This window comes from Harpegnathos saltator, unplaced genomic scaffold (genome assembly GCF_003227715.2).
Source record: "Harpegnathos saltator strain DR-91 unplaced genomic scaffold, Hsal_v8.6 scaffold522, whole genome shotgun sequence".
In the NCBI taxonomy this organism is placed as follows: domain Eukaryota; kingdom Metazoa; phylum Arthropoda; class Insecta; order Hymenoptera; family Formicidae; genus Harpegnathos; species Harpegnathos saltator.
The window spans coordinates 90,006-106,606 of NW_020230341.1; the positions used below are offsets into that span (position 1 = coordinate 90,006).

At 50.0% G+C, this 16,601-nt stretch overlaps 1 protein-coding gene across 5 annotated transcripts in view; it reads right to left on the reverse strand.

Moving 5' to 3' along the window:
- Positions 1-16,601, reverse strand: part of LOC105190272 (dipeptidyl peptidase 4 omega) — a 296,820-nt gene that overhangs the window by 77,185 nt on the left and 203,034 nt on the right. For all 5 annotated transcript variants that reach the window (XM_025303008.1, XM_025303010.1, XM_025303011.1 and 2 more), the window contains 2 exons: positions 7,775-7,869; positions 2,110-2,184 (listed from right to left, as the gene is read on the reverse strand). In XM_025303008.1, the coding sequence (XP_025158793.1) occupies positions 2,110-2,184; positions 7,775-7,869 (170 nt within the window). The remainder of the gene's footprint in view (positions 1-2,109; positions 2,185-7,774; positions 7,870-16,601) is intronic.

Sequence of the window (16,601 nt, forward strand, 5' to 3'; positions counted from 1 at the left end):
ACGACGACCCAATTTATCGAACTACCCCCGCGCGGCCGAGCTCCGCGTTCTCGGAGGAGACATTGGCGGATCGGTAACAAGAGGAACCGACGATTTCTCCGAGAGCGATTACCGCCGGCGGATAGCGCTCTCTCTCTCTCTCTCTCTCTCTCTCTCTCTCTCTCTCTCTCTCTCTTCGGAAATCCAGATGGTCCGCCCCCAGGACATAATTCAGGGTTTCAGCTGGGGTGCAACCGGCAGCAGCGGCCGCGGCGGCGGCGGCAGCAGCAGCAGCAGCACCGGACCCCGTTTGCATAGCGCGTCTAACCCGACCGAGAGACGCACATGCACGCGTGCACGCGAGAACGTGCACGTCGGCGCATACAAAGGAGCGGATGAAAGGGAGAAGCGGGGGTGAAAGGGTCGGCGAGAGGGAAACGGCCAACGGAGCGAAAGGGGTGAGGTTGAGGTGTGAGGACGTGGGAGGAAGAGAGAGAGCGAGATAGGAGCAGAGGGAGAGAGAGAGAGAGAGAGAGAGAGGGAGGGAGAGAGAGAGAGAGGGAGGGAGAGAGAGGGTGAGACGAAAGGGAGATATGGTAGCGGTAATGTATGCAATTGGACCGGGCGGCGGCGTGCACGACGGACGGTTGTTGGTCGGTTATGGGGTGGTGGTCGCCGACGGGTGATCCCACGGCGCGGGGCTTGCGGGTGCGGGGTGGTGGCAGTCGCACACAATCGTAGAATCCCGCGCGGCCGTGTCGGGTATTATATGGTGTTTAGTTTGCTACGGCGCGCCGTGGTTTCTCTCTCTCTCTCTCTCTCTCTCTCTCTCTCTCTCGCTCCTCTCTTTCTCCCGCGCTCATGATCGCGTCGAATTAACTGGACCGCGCCGCGTCGCGAGTTGTAACCCGGCGCGACGTTAATTCGCGCGAATGGATGCGCGAGTTGACCGGAACAGCGGGGAATGCAGAATTGTTAGAAATGGACGATCGCGATCGGCTTTCGAGGACGGAGCTGACAGAGCTGGAGAGTCGAGGCCGAGAACGTTGCTCGGAACGTTGCGAGTCCGAAGGACTCGCCAATGTCACGACGTCGTCGCTCGTCGTCCTCGCGCGACTCGCTCACGGCTTATCCGAAAGCATCCGCTCGGCAGGACGTGGTCTCGGCGAGATCCTGGCGCTCTGAACCCTTCTAATTACTAGTCTTTGGAAGTTTAAGCGGTTTCCTACTCTGACGTACGGATGGGACCACCTGACGAACGGCTCTCGCCCGCCTCGGGCGGAAGAACGGAGGGAAGGGGAGGGGGGAGAGAGAGAGAGAGAGGACGAAACGTTTATCACAGTCATTCCGTTCGGCAATAGGAACTTCCGGATAGCCCTTCTCGTTTCCACGATTGCCCGGTCGCGCTCTCCTGCCGAAACTACCGGCGTTTCCGCTCTTCATCGTCTCAATTGGGCACTTGAATTCGGGATTATGTCGGCCTCAAGGAATAACGAGTTTTCCGAAGAAGGTCCTTAATACTCGTAATTGAACGCTAACGTGAGACTGCCAACTCTCCCGAAGGAGCGGCTTATTTCGTGACCGGGGGGGGGGGGCGGGAGGTGGAGATCACTTCTCGTGATTCTACTTGAATGATTTTCGGAATACGCGTTTCCGCCGCTGCTCAGGCGGATGCTGCAGGAAAATGCAGGACACTTGTTGAACCAAAGTGCGGACTCGCCGTCATCTGATTGTGCGCGGCGAGGAAGCGAAAGTCATTGGTTACGACCGGAGGATATTTTCTTCATCAATCGCTCGCATTAGGGGATTCATCATAACGCAATTTGTAGGCTGTCGTTGACTATCTACCGCGCGAGAACGTCAGATACGCAAGTCCGAAATTATTAGCTTCGCAGGATGAGCCGCGAGCGATTACACCGCGTCGTTGTAATCCTCATTTGCATGCGCGTGTTTGGCAGAAAGGCCGCATCGCCATCACGCTCGTTAGCAGCGATTATAAATCGAGCGACTAAATCTTGTCGAGCCGATCGACGCGTAAGCGCGCAATTTCGTTCTCTCTTTATCTCGCGTTAACTGATAATCGCGACTGATAATACTATAATAAATCAGAAGGCAACAAGCAAGACTCACCTTTTGCAGATTGAGAGTAAACATGAGGTACTTCCTGTCGGCGGACAATTGGTGATCGTAACTCGACAGCAGAACCTGCAAAACATCGAGATAACGAATCTTTAATAAACGAACATTGCTACGCTGCAATTGCGGGGACGCGATTCAGTGAAACACCGCGCCGCGGATGTACAGCGAGCAATTCTCTGGAGAACAGCGCATACATCGCCGGTTGCCGGTTGCGTGTGCAACGCAAACGGTATATATTCCATAAATTCGCCCGCTTGAACTGGACGTTTCTCCAAAGTAGACTTTTATGCGCATTTCGACGCGCGCGGGAGAGATCTCAGTTTTATAATTCACCGACATTATAACAATTGTATCTAGCCAGCCGGAATCTCAACGCTGCGTTTTGATACTTATTATTCCCCTCCCTGTCCCCGCAAATTATCGAGATCGGACTTAACGTCTTACGCCCAATTTCTTCACCTCTAGATAAGTAGTCGATAACTTTATCCATGAGATATCCGTCAGAATCGGTTTTCTTCACCTTTGTAAAGTTTGTATCCGGCAGATAAACTTATCTGGCACCTGAAGTGACGGATATCTGGCAGATATTAATTCCAGTGCCCTGACATAATTAAGAAATTACAATAATACGTGATCTGCGCTGTTGCTGTTTTTATGAAAACACAGCATGGATTTCTTACTCATGAATATTAATATTTTTGAATCCGATGATGATGATGATGATGATGACGAGGAATTTGTGAAAAGAAGACCCTATACAATAAGAAATAAACCGAACAATTTTCAAGTGTGAGATATGACACAGAATTTTTCGAACGATTTCATTTCATTCATCAAAAGAATATAGTGCTCGAATTATTACATGCAATTGAAGACATGCGATTGTTAATACTGTGGAAATTACTTTAATTAGTTAATACTAGCCCGGAAGAGAATATGTCGCTAGCAAAATACGATGATTTATAGTAAATTTCTAGTACATTTTGTGTCAAAAGCTAGTACGAGGGCAGTCTAAAAAGTTCTCGGCCTAACAATGAAAGAACATTCTTTTTGCCGTGAAATATGTTTTATTTTTCAATATAATCTCCTGAAACTTCAATACATTTATTCCAACGTTTTTCCAATAATTCAATACCATCATTAAAGGATGATTCCGGAAGGTTCCTTTTGCTCTGGTGTATCCGAGTGGTGGATCCGAGTTTCATCAATACTTATGAAGCGACGCTTGAAATCCATTTTATTTTGCTTAAAACGATTAAAATGTGCCAAACACGCTTAAGAAATACGCATTCGGATGCGTTTTTGGTAGCAAATTGTTAGCAAATGCGGCACCCCCATCTTGCACAAAGCTTTCTCAACTGGTGCTACCACTCGAATGACTCGACAGATCGAATAAAATTTTACATGGGTTTACATCAGGGATGCCACTTTCCAATACAATTAATAGTTTGACAGTTTCTAATGCTATGTATGTGTCAGGTCGAGAACTTTTCAGACTGCCTACGTAGTATGAAGAATAGCCGTCTGTTAGAGTAAAATAATCAGAGGTTTCAGTGAAGAAAACGAGTTTTTAGTTATCTGACGGATATCTTTATCTGGAAGATAGCTATTGGGAGATGTGAAGAAACCGGGCATTAAATCGACCAAATGAACTGGCAGAAGCCCGCCGACGTTCAAAGCACCTGCCGCAATCGGCCGTCGTGAACGTGCAGAAAGAAAGAGAGAGAGAGAGAGAGAGAGAGAGAGAGAGAAAAAACGCTCTCTCTAGTTAGTGAGAATCACCAAATATGATCGTGAGCGATCCGGCTGCTTTCGTTCGCAAAATCACGACACGATCGCGCACGTCGAGGTCGCGCCGGCGACGAGACGCAAATCGCAGCGGGCCGAATGAAACGTATCGCTTATTGCGCTTATAAAACGAGCCGTTAGAATCGGACACGAAACTCAGATCGAACGGAAACACAGCGAGCATCGAAAGCGCCGGCCCCGGCTTTATGCAGCGGAGCGACGATCCGATATGCTTTGTCGAAATCACGGACGGCTAAATTACGATCACACGCGCGCCGCACGGAGCGGCGCGGAGCGGGGCAGAGAGAGAGAGAGAGAGAGAGAGAGAGAGAGAGAGAGAGAGAGACGAGCTGAATGAGCTACTACGACATTTGCTCTAACGGGATGAACATCGTTACGCGGAGTCGCCGCCGGTTCGAGCGAGACACTCGTCCCGAGAGTTGTACATTCTCCGAACGAACGGCGATTGTTCCAGTTAACCAAGCCGTCACCGGGCATAATACGGTAACCGGCGGCAGCGCGGCCAACAACTGCCATTATTACTTTAATGCAACAAGTTTATTCGCGCGGCAGAGTGGCCGGCGGATCGCGTCGCGTCGTCGGTTTTAGCGCTTTGATTCCGCTGTTGCTTCCGCGGCGAACCGGCGCGCGGCGCGGCCGTTTGGACGCGCGAGGAGCGTGTTGCGCCACTTTTCGCGTTTTCCCTCCATTTTCGCCAAGGGGCCATAGTTATTCGCTCGAGTTGCGAATACGCACAGCTCTCGTGTTCTCTCTCTCTATATATATATTTTGTTTTTTTTTCTTTCGTTCTTTCCTGCGCGCTTTCAATTTGTTTTCGCATGAAACATTTCACGGTGCAGTCCCTCTCTCTCTCTTTCTCTCTCTCTCTCTCTCTCTCTCTCTCTCTGTCTCTGTATGGAAGAGCTGCGGGGTAATCCGTGTTCGCTAATTTTTTAACGTCGCATATCGCACGCGCGGAACGAAGCGGCGCCAAGAGTCCCCGAGGTGCCGCGAATCATTAAAATTTCGAATCTCCGGCCATCTCTCTCTCTCTCTCTCTCTCTTTGTCTCCCTCAGCGCCCATGCTCGACGAGAACTTCTGGGACCGTGAGAAAGAAAAATTTGTGAAAAAAGGACGAGAGGAAACCAATAACTTGCGTCCGGCGGCGGAGGGGATACGGTATCGACATAAGTGGGAACAAAGTGACACTGACAGTTTTATAATGTTACGCGGTGAAGTTATGATTCTATTAAGCAACTTTCTAAACTAATTTCGAAAGTATTCCGCCGGGACAGCTTGACACGCACGTAATAAACTTATCGCTCTTCAGCGTGTGTGAAATTTTTATACAACCGGCGTGCGGACGCGAACACGGGGAAACTGCGGATGCAAACTATCGCGCGCAGTCTGTGCCGGCCGTTGACCTTCAGCATTTTACGGCCGCCCGTCCTTGTGTAAAACGCGACGCGCCGTGCGTTTATACGATCTTTCTGAATTTCGCGTGCGCGATATCAACGCGACAGAACAATGCGCAGGTCGACTTCGAAAATTAAACGTCCGCTGCCGCACTGATGCTCATCTCTCTCTCTCTCTCTCTCTCTCTCTCTCTCTCTCTCGCTCTCGCTCGCTCGCTCGCTTTCTCTCTTTCCTCTCCCCGCGAGCGCAAACTCTCTCTCTCTCTCTCTCTCTCTCTCTCTCTCGGAACTCGTTTGGAGAAATCTTCGACGGCGATATTCGTAGAATATCGCTGACAACAGACAGAGAGAAAGGGAGAGAAGAGGCAGAGAGAACTCTTGAAATTGCCAAGGGTAATTTTTGAGTGAGCGCATTTAGACAATCGCGTTCGCCGAGCCTACTCGCTTACGCCGCTTCGACGCGAGCGCATTTCAAGCGAACGCTGCGAGGGAGAGAGAGAGAGAGAGAGAGAGAGAAAGCGGAGGTACACGGGTCATAAACTCCCTAATAGCTTTCGGACTAACAACGGGAGCGCACCCCGATAAGACCGTCCGTCTGCGAGAACTACGCGAAAGGGGTTGCGTTGAGGGAGGCTTCTCGCGCGTTCGGAACACTCCCGAAGATTTCGAGTAACGCGCGGCGAAGGAGGACTTTATTTAACACGTGGAAGGCTGGCGAAGCGCGCGCAAGTTTGACGCTAAAAATAAAGTTTCGGTGCGTCGCGTCGCGTCGATTAGCCGTTGCAATTTCTCTTCAGCGCCCTCGTCCCGGCCCCGCTTAATTGGAAGAATCTCGCAAAGAACGACTCGCTACGCTCTGATTACGGCGACTGTACCTAATGAGGGCGGTGAGAGATCTTAATCGGAAAGGAGACCACTTAATCGCGCTCGGTGCTCGCGAAATTTCGCGGGGGATCGAATCCTCTTTCCTCCTCCTCCTCCTCCTCCTCCTCCTCCTCCTCCTTACGCGTTTGCTCGTCCTTCACCGTGCTGCGCGCGAGTCGGAAGACGAAATTTATCAAGTCTCGTCGAGCGTTTCCGAGTCTCTCGTTATCGGCGAGTCACGTAGCGTAAGCGCTCCGCCGCAGGCGAAAAATCTCGGCGAGCGAGACGAGGACGTGAGTCGCGAATTTTTACGCAAAAGTGCTCGCACGAGAGAGAGAGAGAGCGCAGCCATAGCTCGCTTACCGAGGGTTGGAGTGTCGGCACCGCGCGAAGGACTTTCTCGGAAAATGACACGTGCTACTTACTTAACGTCGCATAAATCGTCCCTAGGCATCGCGTCCAAAGACACGTCGCATCGTGAAATTCCGCGAAGACGGATTACGCATTACGGACGTCATAATGAATCATTTTCCAACGGTGGCGGTGACGGCGGCGGCGGCGGCGACGGAACCGCGGCGCTCCCGCTGCGAGAACGACGGCCGGCCGTGGTAGATTGCGCGTGTCACAACGCGAGAGATAACGAGCAATTACCGTAGTCGCGGCGATCTCTTCGTCGCGCCGGGATAACCGACGGACACGCGCGACCGATGCGTGCATTACGCCGCCGCGCCGCATCGAGAAATAATTTCGCCCCCCCCCCTCCCGCCTCGCCGCGCCGGACGACCCCGTCGCCCGCTGTTTTCGCATTCGACCCGCGGAAACGCTTCCGCTTTTGTACAAACGCGGGCGTAACGCGTCCGCCAGGGGGCAGGGAGGGGGAGCGCCCGGGCGCTTTAATTGATCGCGCGGTTATGAATTAGCGCGGGGAAGAAAAGCAGGCGGGGGCGGGCGGGGCGACGGCGGAGGCATGAGGGATGGCGCTTTCGTTGCTCTCCCGGCGTGTTCCGGTCGTTATCCGCGATTTCGGAAGTAATCGCGCGGACCCGCGCGCAATTAATTCGCACTGACGATTCACCCCGCGATTTCTATTTCGCTGCACGCGTGTGTTAAGGCCGCAATAATTGCACGTATTGCGCTAATGCGCGCTCGCGCGGCTGCGTGCGGTGCGCACAAATGCGTAGCGCCAAGTATCGCGCTCTCCTCCGCGGGAGAGAGCGAGTCTTGCGCGCTCTCACCGATATAGATTTTGCATTAGTCGAGGGTCCGTCGCTCGACGACGGACGCGGCCGGCTCATATATTTTATCACGCTTCGCGCCAGTCCCGCGAAAAGAATCCTGCGAAATGTGCGACGCGCGCGGCTGATTTCCATGCTATTCCGTCGTTATTATTATCGCCACGGCGTCGCCGGTAGCAGATAGCACATGCGCGTTCTCCATGCAAATAAGATGTTCTACAATTCTGAGATCCGTTGTCGCGACGCGCCGTTCAATCTCATGCAAACCGCACGCACGGCAAAGCCCGCAGAGGCGCGTTATCTATTTATGAGAGAGAGACGTTTACAAAAGTTCGCGCTCGGGCTAAACTTACGGCATTGTCGGAGTCCAACAGGATCCTGGATGTGGCTGAGCTGACGTTGTAGATCAACAGATTGCCTATCTCGTCGCGGTAGAGGATCTCGTCTCCTGCAACAAGAGCGGATGCGCCCATCCGAGAATTAATGCCGCGCTCTCTTTCTCTCTCTCTTATCGTGTATGCTCGCTGCTTCGGGGGGGGGGCGGGGCGGGGGGAAGGAGTATTTCTTGTTCTGTCTTATTCCTCGCGCGCGGTATCTCTTTTCATCGCGTCGAGGAACGCGAGATTCCAAAGGATCCTGTGCTTCCTTTAACCGCGCGACTCCTGAAAAACAGCCCCTCGGCGGCTCTATTTTTTCCCATTAGAGACACGACGCGGCCGAACGAGGTTCGTGCGGTGAAAAAATAAAACTTGTCCGGTAATGATGATTGATAGATTGCCTCGACATTGTCCGGGCCCCTTTTGTGCGGCCCCGCGCGCGGTGAGGAAGACTGACGCGCAGTTTTCCCGCAGCGCGATGGGGGTTGAGGAAAGATACGTAGTAGAGAGGGAGGGAGGGAGAGAGAGGGAGAGAGAGAGAGAGAGAGAGAGAGAGAGAGAGAGAGAGAGAGAGAGAGAGAGAGAGGAAGAGAGAGATAGTAGTAAATTTCAAGAGAGACCGTCCTTCTCGAAAATCGGTTTTCTCAAGCCGACAGTGCGCCGTTTCATCAATCTTGGCCGTGAGACCGGCTCCGTAAAAATCCCGGAATAAAAAGCGTTGAGTTAGGTCGCGATAGAGACCGCCGTGAGTAAGAAATATTTTTATCGTTATCGAAGAGAACAGGAAAAAGAGAAAAGAGAAGGAGAGAAAGAGAGAAAAAGAGAGACAGGGCGGGAGGAGGAGGAGGAGGAGGAGGAGGAGAGTGCGGGAAGCTCGGGATGTTTGTTCGACAAATTTTTTATCAGCCGCTTGAAACGTTGAGGTAAATGTGTGGCAACGAAAATCACGAGAGAAAAGGAACAGGAGGAGGAGGAGGAGGAGGAGGAGGAGGAGGAGAGGAAAGCACGCGGAGGAGTGCAGTGGAGCAACGTCTCGCGGCAAATTTCTTCTAATTGTCGAACGACCGCGATCAATAGTGCAGCGAAACAGCGAGGCGAAGGCGCGCTGGCGATTAATAATTCAGCGGCACGTCGGAGATATGTTTGCCCGAATCGCGGCGAACCGCGGCGTGTTTCCCCGAAGAAAACAGCGCGAAAATTGGAGAATCCTCCGGCGAATTAATCTCCCGCGATCTTCGACCGCGACTACTCGATCTTTCTCCCTTCTCGGTCGCTCGGGACGCGCGCAAGAAGCGCGATATCGCAGCATCGCGCGAACGAAGGGCGCAAAGAAAGACGGCGCCTCCGCCGCGCCATCGGAACGGCAAAGCCGACGTACCCCTTTAACGCGAAAGGTCTGCGTGTTTGCGCTATAAGCTTCTCGCTCGTTCCGCCCGGTGGATGCGCGCTCAAGCGACAAACAAGGGGTGGCGTGTATCACAGAACGAATCGCGCTGTCCGACGAGACACGGCGAGCTATTTCAACGTGCGACCCCGTTAGCTCGGAGAAAGTTCGCTTTTTCAACGATCGAAGCTTTCCCCCGGCCGCTGCGGAGGCCGCAGCGCGAACTTTGATCCCCCGTCCAAGGGGTGCGCGGTTCTTTGACGCCTCGCTCGACGCCGCTTTCGTCTCGCTTGCGAGCTACACGTCCCGAACGAACGAGAAGCGACGATGATTTCCGGCAAAATTGACATTTCAATAACACTTGTTTATGAAATCGCGTCAGGCAGACGGAATTTCTACGGGGGAACAATGAGAGCAGCCGAGGTTATTTACTACGAGGTTATTCCTTTGTAAGAATCGCGTCTCGCCGTGTCGGCTGTCCAGGATAAGGAGCTCGCGCGGGATAGTGATTTATATTAGAGGAAAGGAAATTCGGCGGGGATTCGGCCGATTTCTCACGCTACGGATAACGCGCGTTAACGAGACGCCGTCGTATCTTACGCGCGGCGAGACAACGAGCTATACGCCACGGACGGAGACGTCGTCGCCGTCGTTGCCGTCGTCTGGATGGCGAACGAGACTCGACGAGAGTCTTCCGGGATTTCGTCGCGCCGGCACTGCAGGCGGAGAGGAGGTTCGCGGGAGAAACAGCCATGGGCGTTTACGATTTACCGCCGCCGACCGCGCGTATCTCGCGAGAAATAGGCCGAAACGGGAAATGCAAACGAAGCGTGAACTTTATAGGTTGGCTCCCACGGCGGGAAGTATCGGGCGAAAATATCGCGCGCGTATTCCGGAACGCCTCGCCGGAGTCGAGCATTTTCTTAATGGAGTCCGATCGACGTTTACGCTCTCGACGTCCACGATGTGTCGCGAATGCGCAAAATGTCCGTCGCGAGATTGTCCTCGGCCTCGGATACGGATCTCGCGATTTTTGTCGCATCGCGCACGCGTTATTAGGAGGACTGGAGGGACAGATTGCTGAAAAATCGTGCTTGTTTTTGACAATATTTTGCGACGAACTGTGAATAAATGTGCAAGAATGAAAATTTTAGATATATTTATACAACATGTGAAGAGTAGAAAAAAAATCGAACAAAATTAACAAAATGGCAGCTATTATTAGAAAGAGATTCAAATTTTTCAGTTTTTTTACGATAAAAAAATTAATATCTCGAAATGAAATATCTTGACGGAGTTGTCCATGGTTCCACCTGAGAGCCAGATGAACAAATATCATTGCTTTAAAATTTCAAATCGATACGAAGCTCAGTCTCGAAGAAATCACTGCAAAAAATTGAACGATAAAATTTCGAGAGAAACGCGTTTAAAATTTAAGTGGACCTATATTTATATGAATATTTGTTAATAAACAAAATTGTTCTACTCTTCGTATGTTATATAAATATATCAAAAATTTTCATTCTTGCACATTTATTCAGTTCGTCCAAAAATATTATCAAAAAACAAGCACGATTTTTCAGTAATCTGGTCCTCCAGTTTTCCCTTGAGGTCGGACGATGGCAGCGGCGGTGACCGGGAGACAAATATTTTTTAATCGAACGCACCGGCAATTTGTGCGAATGTAAATGAACGTTCACGCAAAGCGGTAGAAGCTGGCAACGAACAGGCGGCGGCGGCGGGCGGCGGCGGCCGGCGGCGTCGGCGGCGACGATTCATCGTCGGGATCGAGCGACCGTAAATAAATTCGCGCCAACGAAACAATGCTCATTTAATTAATATCCAGGGGCGAATTACTTCTTTTAATGTTGCATCATTACGCGATGATTAATGGCGAATTATTCCCGCGTCGATTAAACCAACAACAGATGGGAATAAATTAAACGGCCGGTTTGTCGGGGCGCCGTGCGGCGTCGGCCTATATTTCCCGGGCGCGTCTACGTGTATTGTTGAAATACGTTTTGTAATGACACGTGTGTGTGTGTGTGTGTGTGTGTGTTGCTCGCGCGAGAGCGCACGTACATGCGCGACCGGTCGGGTCGCGCTGCCTCACGAAATCTGGCACTGCCGGGATGAAAATGGATAACCGTGGAAATGTACAACACGCTCGTGCACGCACAAGTGGGCCGCCGTACGCGTCATTTACACCGGCCATTTCGGGAACACGTGGTTATTAAAGAGCCACATCACGACGCCGGGACATCTTGAATCAGGATGCCGGCGGCAGCGTTGTCGATGGGTCTGCACGGAGACGCAAGTTCGCTCGGATCAACCTGACGATGAAGCGAGCGAACGCACTCTGGTCGAAGGAAGACGGAATCTCCAGCTCTCGGCTCGGAGAATTTGGTTCTCGAGAAGAACGGAAATTCCGTTTCCGCCTCGACGCATATTTTTTCGCGATTTCTTCGGAAGGACAACGAAAAGAGACAACGATATCGCTAGGAGACTCGCTCCCCTCATAATCTCTGAATACGAGGGCAGTCTGAAAAGTTCTCGGCCTAACAGTGAAGGGAAACCTTTTTTTTGCCGTGAAATATGTTTTATTTTTCAATATAATCTCCTGAAATTTCAATACATTTATTCCAGCGTCTTTCCAATAATTCAATACCATTCAATCATTAAAGTGTGATTCCGGAAGGAAATTCTTTTCGCTCTGATGTATGTAGCGATGGATTCAAGTTTCATCAACAGTTATGAAACGACGCTTGAAATCCGTTTTATTTTGCTTAAAACTGTTTTGATGAAAATGTGCCAAACACGCTTGAGAAATACGCATTCGAATGCGTTTTTGGTCAATCGTTAGCAAATGCGGCACCCCCCCTCCATCTTGCACAAAGCTTTTTCAACTGGTGCTACTACTCGAATGACTTGACAGATCGAGTAAAATTTTATATGGGTTTATATCAGGGACGTAACACTTTCCAGTACAATTATAGTTTGACAGTTTCTAATGGCACGCATGTGTCAGGTCAGGAGAACTTTTCAGACTGCCTACGTACTACTGCGATCAGAAAGTAGCCGAACTTTATTTTTAAAAATCAAAATTACAATTCAATCATGAGAATCCTTACAGCCTCCTTTGGAGTAGTCCCCATGTGCTTGCAAAGCACATATGCCAGCGTTTGATTCAGTCTTGGAAACATCGCTCGTACGCGGCAGACGATATAGCCTTCAATTCACGCAACGATTTTTCTTTCATGTCCTCAATCGATTCGAAACGCTGTCCGCCAAGTGGTTTTTTTAGTAGGGGGAGCAGGAAAAAGTCGCTGGGGGCCATGTCCGGTGAATACGGTACTTGCGGAGCGACATTCGGTGAGTTTTTTGTCAGAATTTCACGCACAGGTGTCACAAGAGGTATGCGATGGTGCGTTGTCGTGATGCAAAATCCACGAGTTGTTTTCCCACAATTCCGGTCGTTTCTTACGGATTGTGCGCTGCCACGATACGAAATGATATTCCAACTTCATCTGCTATCTCTCGCACAGTCAATCGACGATTTTGGAGCACCGATTCTTTCACTTTCTCAATGTGGGTGTCATCCGTTGACGTTGATGGTCTTCCAGAACGTGGGTCGTCTTCAACGGATTCCCATCCTTCTTGAAACTTCCTAAACCGCTCAACGTACTTGTTTTCGATCAACAGTCATCGCCATAAGCTTTTCGCAACATTTTGAATCTCAAAATCTGAATTGCAAAATCTCAAACAAATTCTTTGCTCCATATTTTTCGGCATCGTAAAAATCGCTGTGCGCAACAATCTTCACTGACACAAACAACTGCCACCACTTTCAAACGGCTTGAAGAGCAACACCATGATTTTTTCACCAAATGCGAGGGACATGTGTAGAAGCAAACGGATTTGATTTACAGTTTACCCGCGATTTTTAAAAAATAAAGTTCGGATACCTTTTGGATCACAGTAGTATGAGAAGCGCAGGGAAACACCCGCGCCGCAATTCGCGCGCGAGCGCGTGCTCGCGTCTGAGCGTTCGGCAGCGCGCGTAAATTTCCTTACCGAGGAAACGCGCGCGCGACCGTGTTTTGTGAAATATTAACTTACGACGATAGGACGGGCAGTACGTACTGCGAATGGGTCTACCCACTTTTATCGTAACGATACGAAAGTCTCCCCGCGTTAATGCGGTCCCCGCCACCCCCGGAACTGCGCGGAACTCGCGCGGAGTCTCACGTTGTAACTTTGCCTGTAAACAGTTGCCGGCCGCAGTTGTTCCAGCCACTTCGCAAAAAAGAAAACTGCGTTTACTTCCGTCGTGCAGAAGTATCACTTCGCCTGTAACGCTTGTAAGAGCCGCGCATTATGCTCTCGTACAATGAAGAGGAAATGCGCAAAGTGAAACTACCGAAGTTTCTTAGGCGCTGGGACGTTACGCGGGTGAAACAGAGAAAAAGAAGAACGGAAAGAGAAGGGGGGGGGGAGGGAGGGAAGAGAGATAGAAGAAGACGGAGAAAGTGAGAGAAAAAGAGGGAGGAGAGAGAGAGAGAGAGAGAGAGAGAGAGAGAGAGAGAGAGAGAGAGAGGTAGGGAGGGAGGAAAAAGAGAGTTACATCTGGGCGTAAATTTCGAGGCTGCACGAATGCGGTTTATGCGCGCTTATCTGCTGCCATAAACGCGCAACAGGACGCGCGTTTTATACCAAACACCACATTTGAGCGCGACAAAAAGTTGCCGCATGGGTTGTTTCGCCAAAATATAACGACGACGTGATGCACGTTGGCCGTTAAGCCACTTAAGATTCTCATTGCCGGGGTGTAATGAAGAGGTTAACGCTAAGCGCTGCTAAGTTACCAATTAATTATCGTCACGACTACTTCCCCGAACAAAGTTCGACTCTCCGCGCGCGGTCGTAATCGCGGCGGTAAATCCGCTGCGACGTGAACTACCCGATCATTGATAACAATCACCGTCGACGTCATCTCGCCGGCGCGAGAAAATTTCCAGCGTTCGACGATCTCCATCGGCGAGCAGTAAAGTAAGGCGAATATGTCAGAGCAAACGAGTAGCTGAAATATTCCAGGCCCGCTCATACGCGTCACGTTAGAGGAAGATAACGATGATCCAAACCGCAAAGCAGCCTGTTTCGCGTCGTTCCGCGAGTGACGGTAACTTTGCTGAGCTAGTTGGTGGCCATTTGGGCGAGTCACGCGCGCACGGGAAAGTCGTTTCGTGGATGTTGCAGTCACATATACGAAAAATGTCGGAAAATGTCGAAAATCATGGACAAATTCCATCCAGCTTGCCCGTCGCGTTCGATAACTATTTATTCTCTTCGACATGCTCGGCGCACCGCGCAGGTAACGCCGAAATTGATGATGACGAAGGATACGACACAACTGGGCGACATGGTGCAGCGAAACCATGTGTGTGTGTGTGTGTGTGTGTATGTTTTTTGGAACGAGACATAAATAACTTTCAACGAATGAAGCGAATTTTGCCGAGCCGAAAGAGTCGACGAGTTGTCCATTTCGGTTGGCAACTTGAATGTAACATTGGTAATAAATGCATGTATTAATTTAACTCGATTGTGAGAGAGGAAAAGAGAGAGATGTATATAAATCCTACAATAAAGGAATAAATTTGAAGAACGGAAAAGTTCGGAGAAATGCCAGCGGAAGAATTCAAGACGCAACCGCAAGAAGATCCACTTCTTTCGTTCGGATAAGAAGAGAAATCAGAGGCCAAGAATAAATTAGCGTTTCGTTGATCAATAAAACGTCATCGGCGGAGGATTGGCGGATTGTTCAGTCCGCGAGATCCTAATTGCTGATTGAAAATTAATTTTAATCCCGTCGGTCTTGCAAACGAGACACGCTCGATACGTCGTACCGAGCTTTCCATTTTAATTTTTTAAAGTAACGCGCGCGCGCGACGCACGGATTATCGAAGTCGGGCGTATCTCTCTCGGATGCGATTCCGATCGCGAGTGATATAATTCAAGTCTCGAGTCTACTGCAGACATATATATATCCCTCCCCCCATCGATCAATACCCCGCGACTTTAACTCCAGAATGCACGATCCATTCTATTACGCGCATCTGTACGTGCAGCCTTTGTCCTTACTTGCCGGCGGTTCCATTTGCTACACATCTTGTCCTTACTCGTGAGAATTTCACGTCGAAAATGCGCCGATGTTCGCATCAGTCCAAACGCATTGGATATAGAATTTACATTTAAAGTAGTAAATAGATGATAGATGCGGATTCATGCTAGATATACTCCTCGGAGCTCCTCGAAACACGATGTTTGCGAAACGTCGCTTTTTACTTTCTCCCTCTCTCTCTCTCTCTCTCTCGGTTCGTTCGTTTGACTTTTTCACTTTGCTCATGATTCCTAAGAGCAGCATCGCGCATTAAATAATTACATAGCGGTATTTCCGACGGACAAGTAAATAGCGGAGTCGTGAAAATGTAAGCAACGAGATACGGAAGTATTAAACGGGAAAGGAGGTGCTCTCCGGAGAATAAACGAAGAGCGAGCCGGTTCGAGAAGATGAATGTTCGAGATAACAATCAATTGGACACATGATCTAATATTGAAATTATATTTCCAACCGCATTTTGGCGCACACCGCGTCCGATAAGCCGGGCAATATAAGAATGTCGGCGGAGTGGAAAGTGTCGCTCGTTAATAAGCATCTAGCGCGACATGACTTTGCACTTGCGCCATCGAATAATCTACTCGCGGCGTATTACACTTTAATTTACATTTGTTCCGGGGGCCGACGCGCCGCCGGGAGCAACTTTGCAGTTTTGGAATGTACAGATAGCGTTGCTGGAAAATAAATATAGAACTTTCGTCGGAAAATGCAGCGACTGATTCGCTCGTATCTATGTATCTTGGCGTTCACGGCGCCATTTAAAGCTCCTTCTCGTATGCGTTTTATCTAAGCGCAGATAACACTGCCCGCGTTTGAATAATGCATGAAAAACGCGTACGCGTACAACACATTCGTTAATGCAGTTCTCTATCCACGTCGCGAGGTCCTCGTATGTTTTTAGCGAAGAACAATCATCCGCGCGATTTTGTATGTATGTGTCAGTTTAGCAGTCTACTTACACGGCAAATTTAATTATTTTGCAAATCCGGCGACAGGGAAAGGGAAACAATGCGCGGATTAATACCTCGGCTCGTTCAGTCGCACTCGCGCCTCTTACGGGGAGAAGTTTACTTATATGAAAACGGCGAATTATTTTTACGGAAAACCGCGCGCGCCATTTCCATCTATATTTCGATTTAATTAATTCCGCCAGTATATCACTTAGTTTAGTTATTCGTCCGTCTATAAGTCACGTACGTATCGACTGTTCGTAAAGCAAATACTCTGAGCGGGAGAGAGAGTTG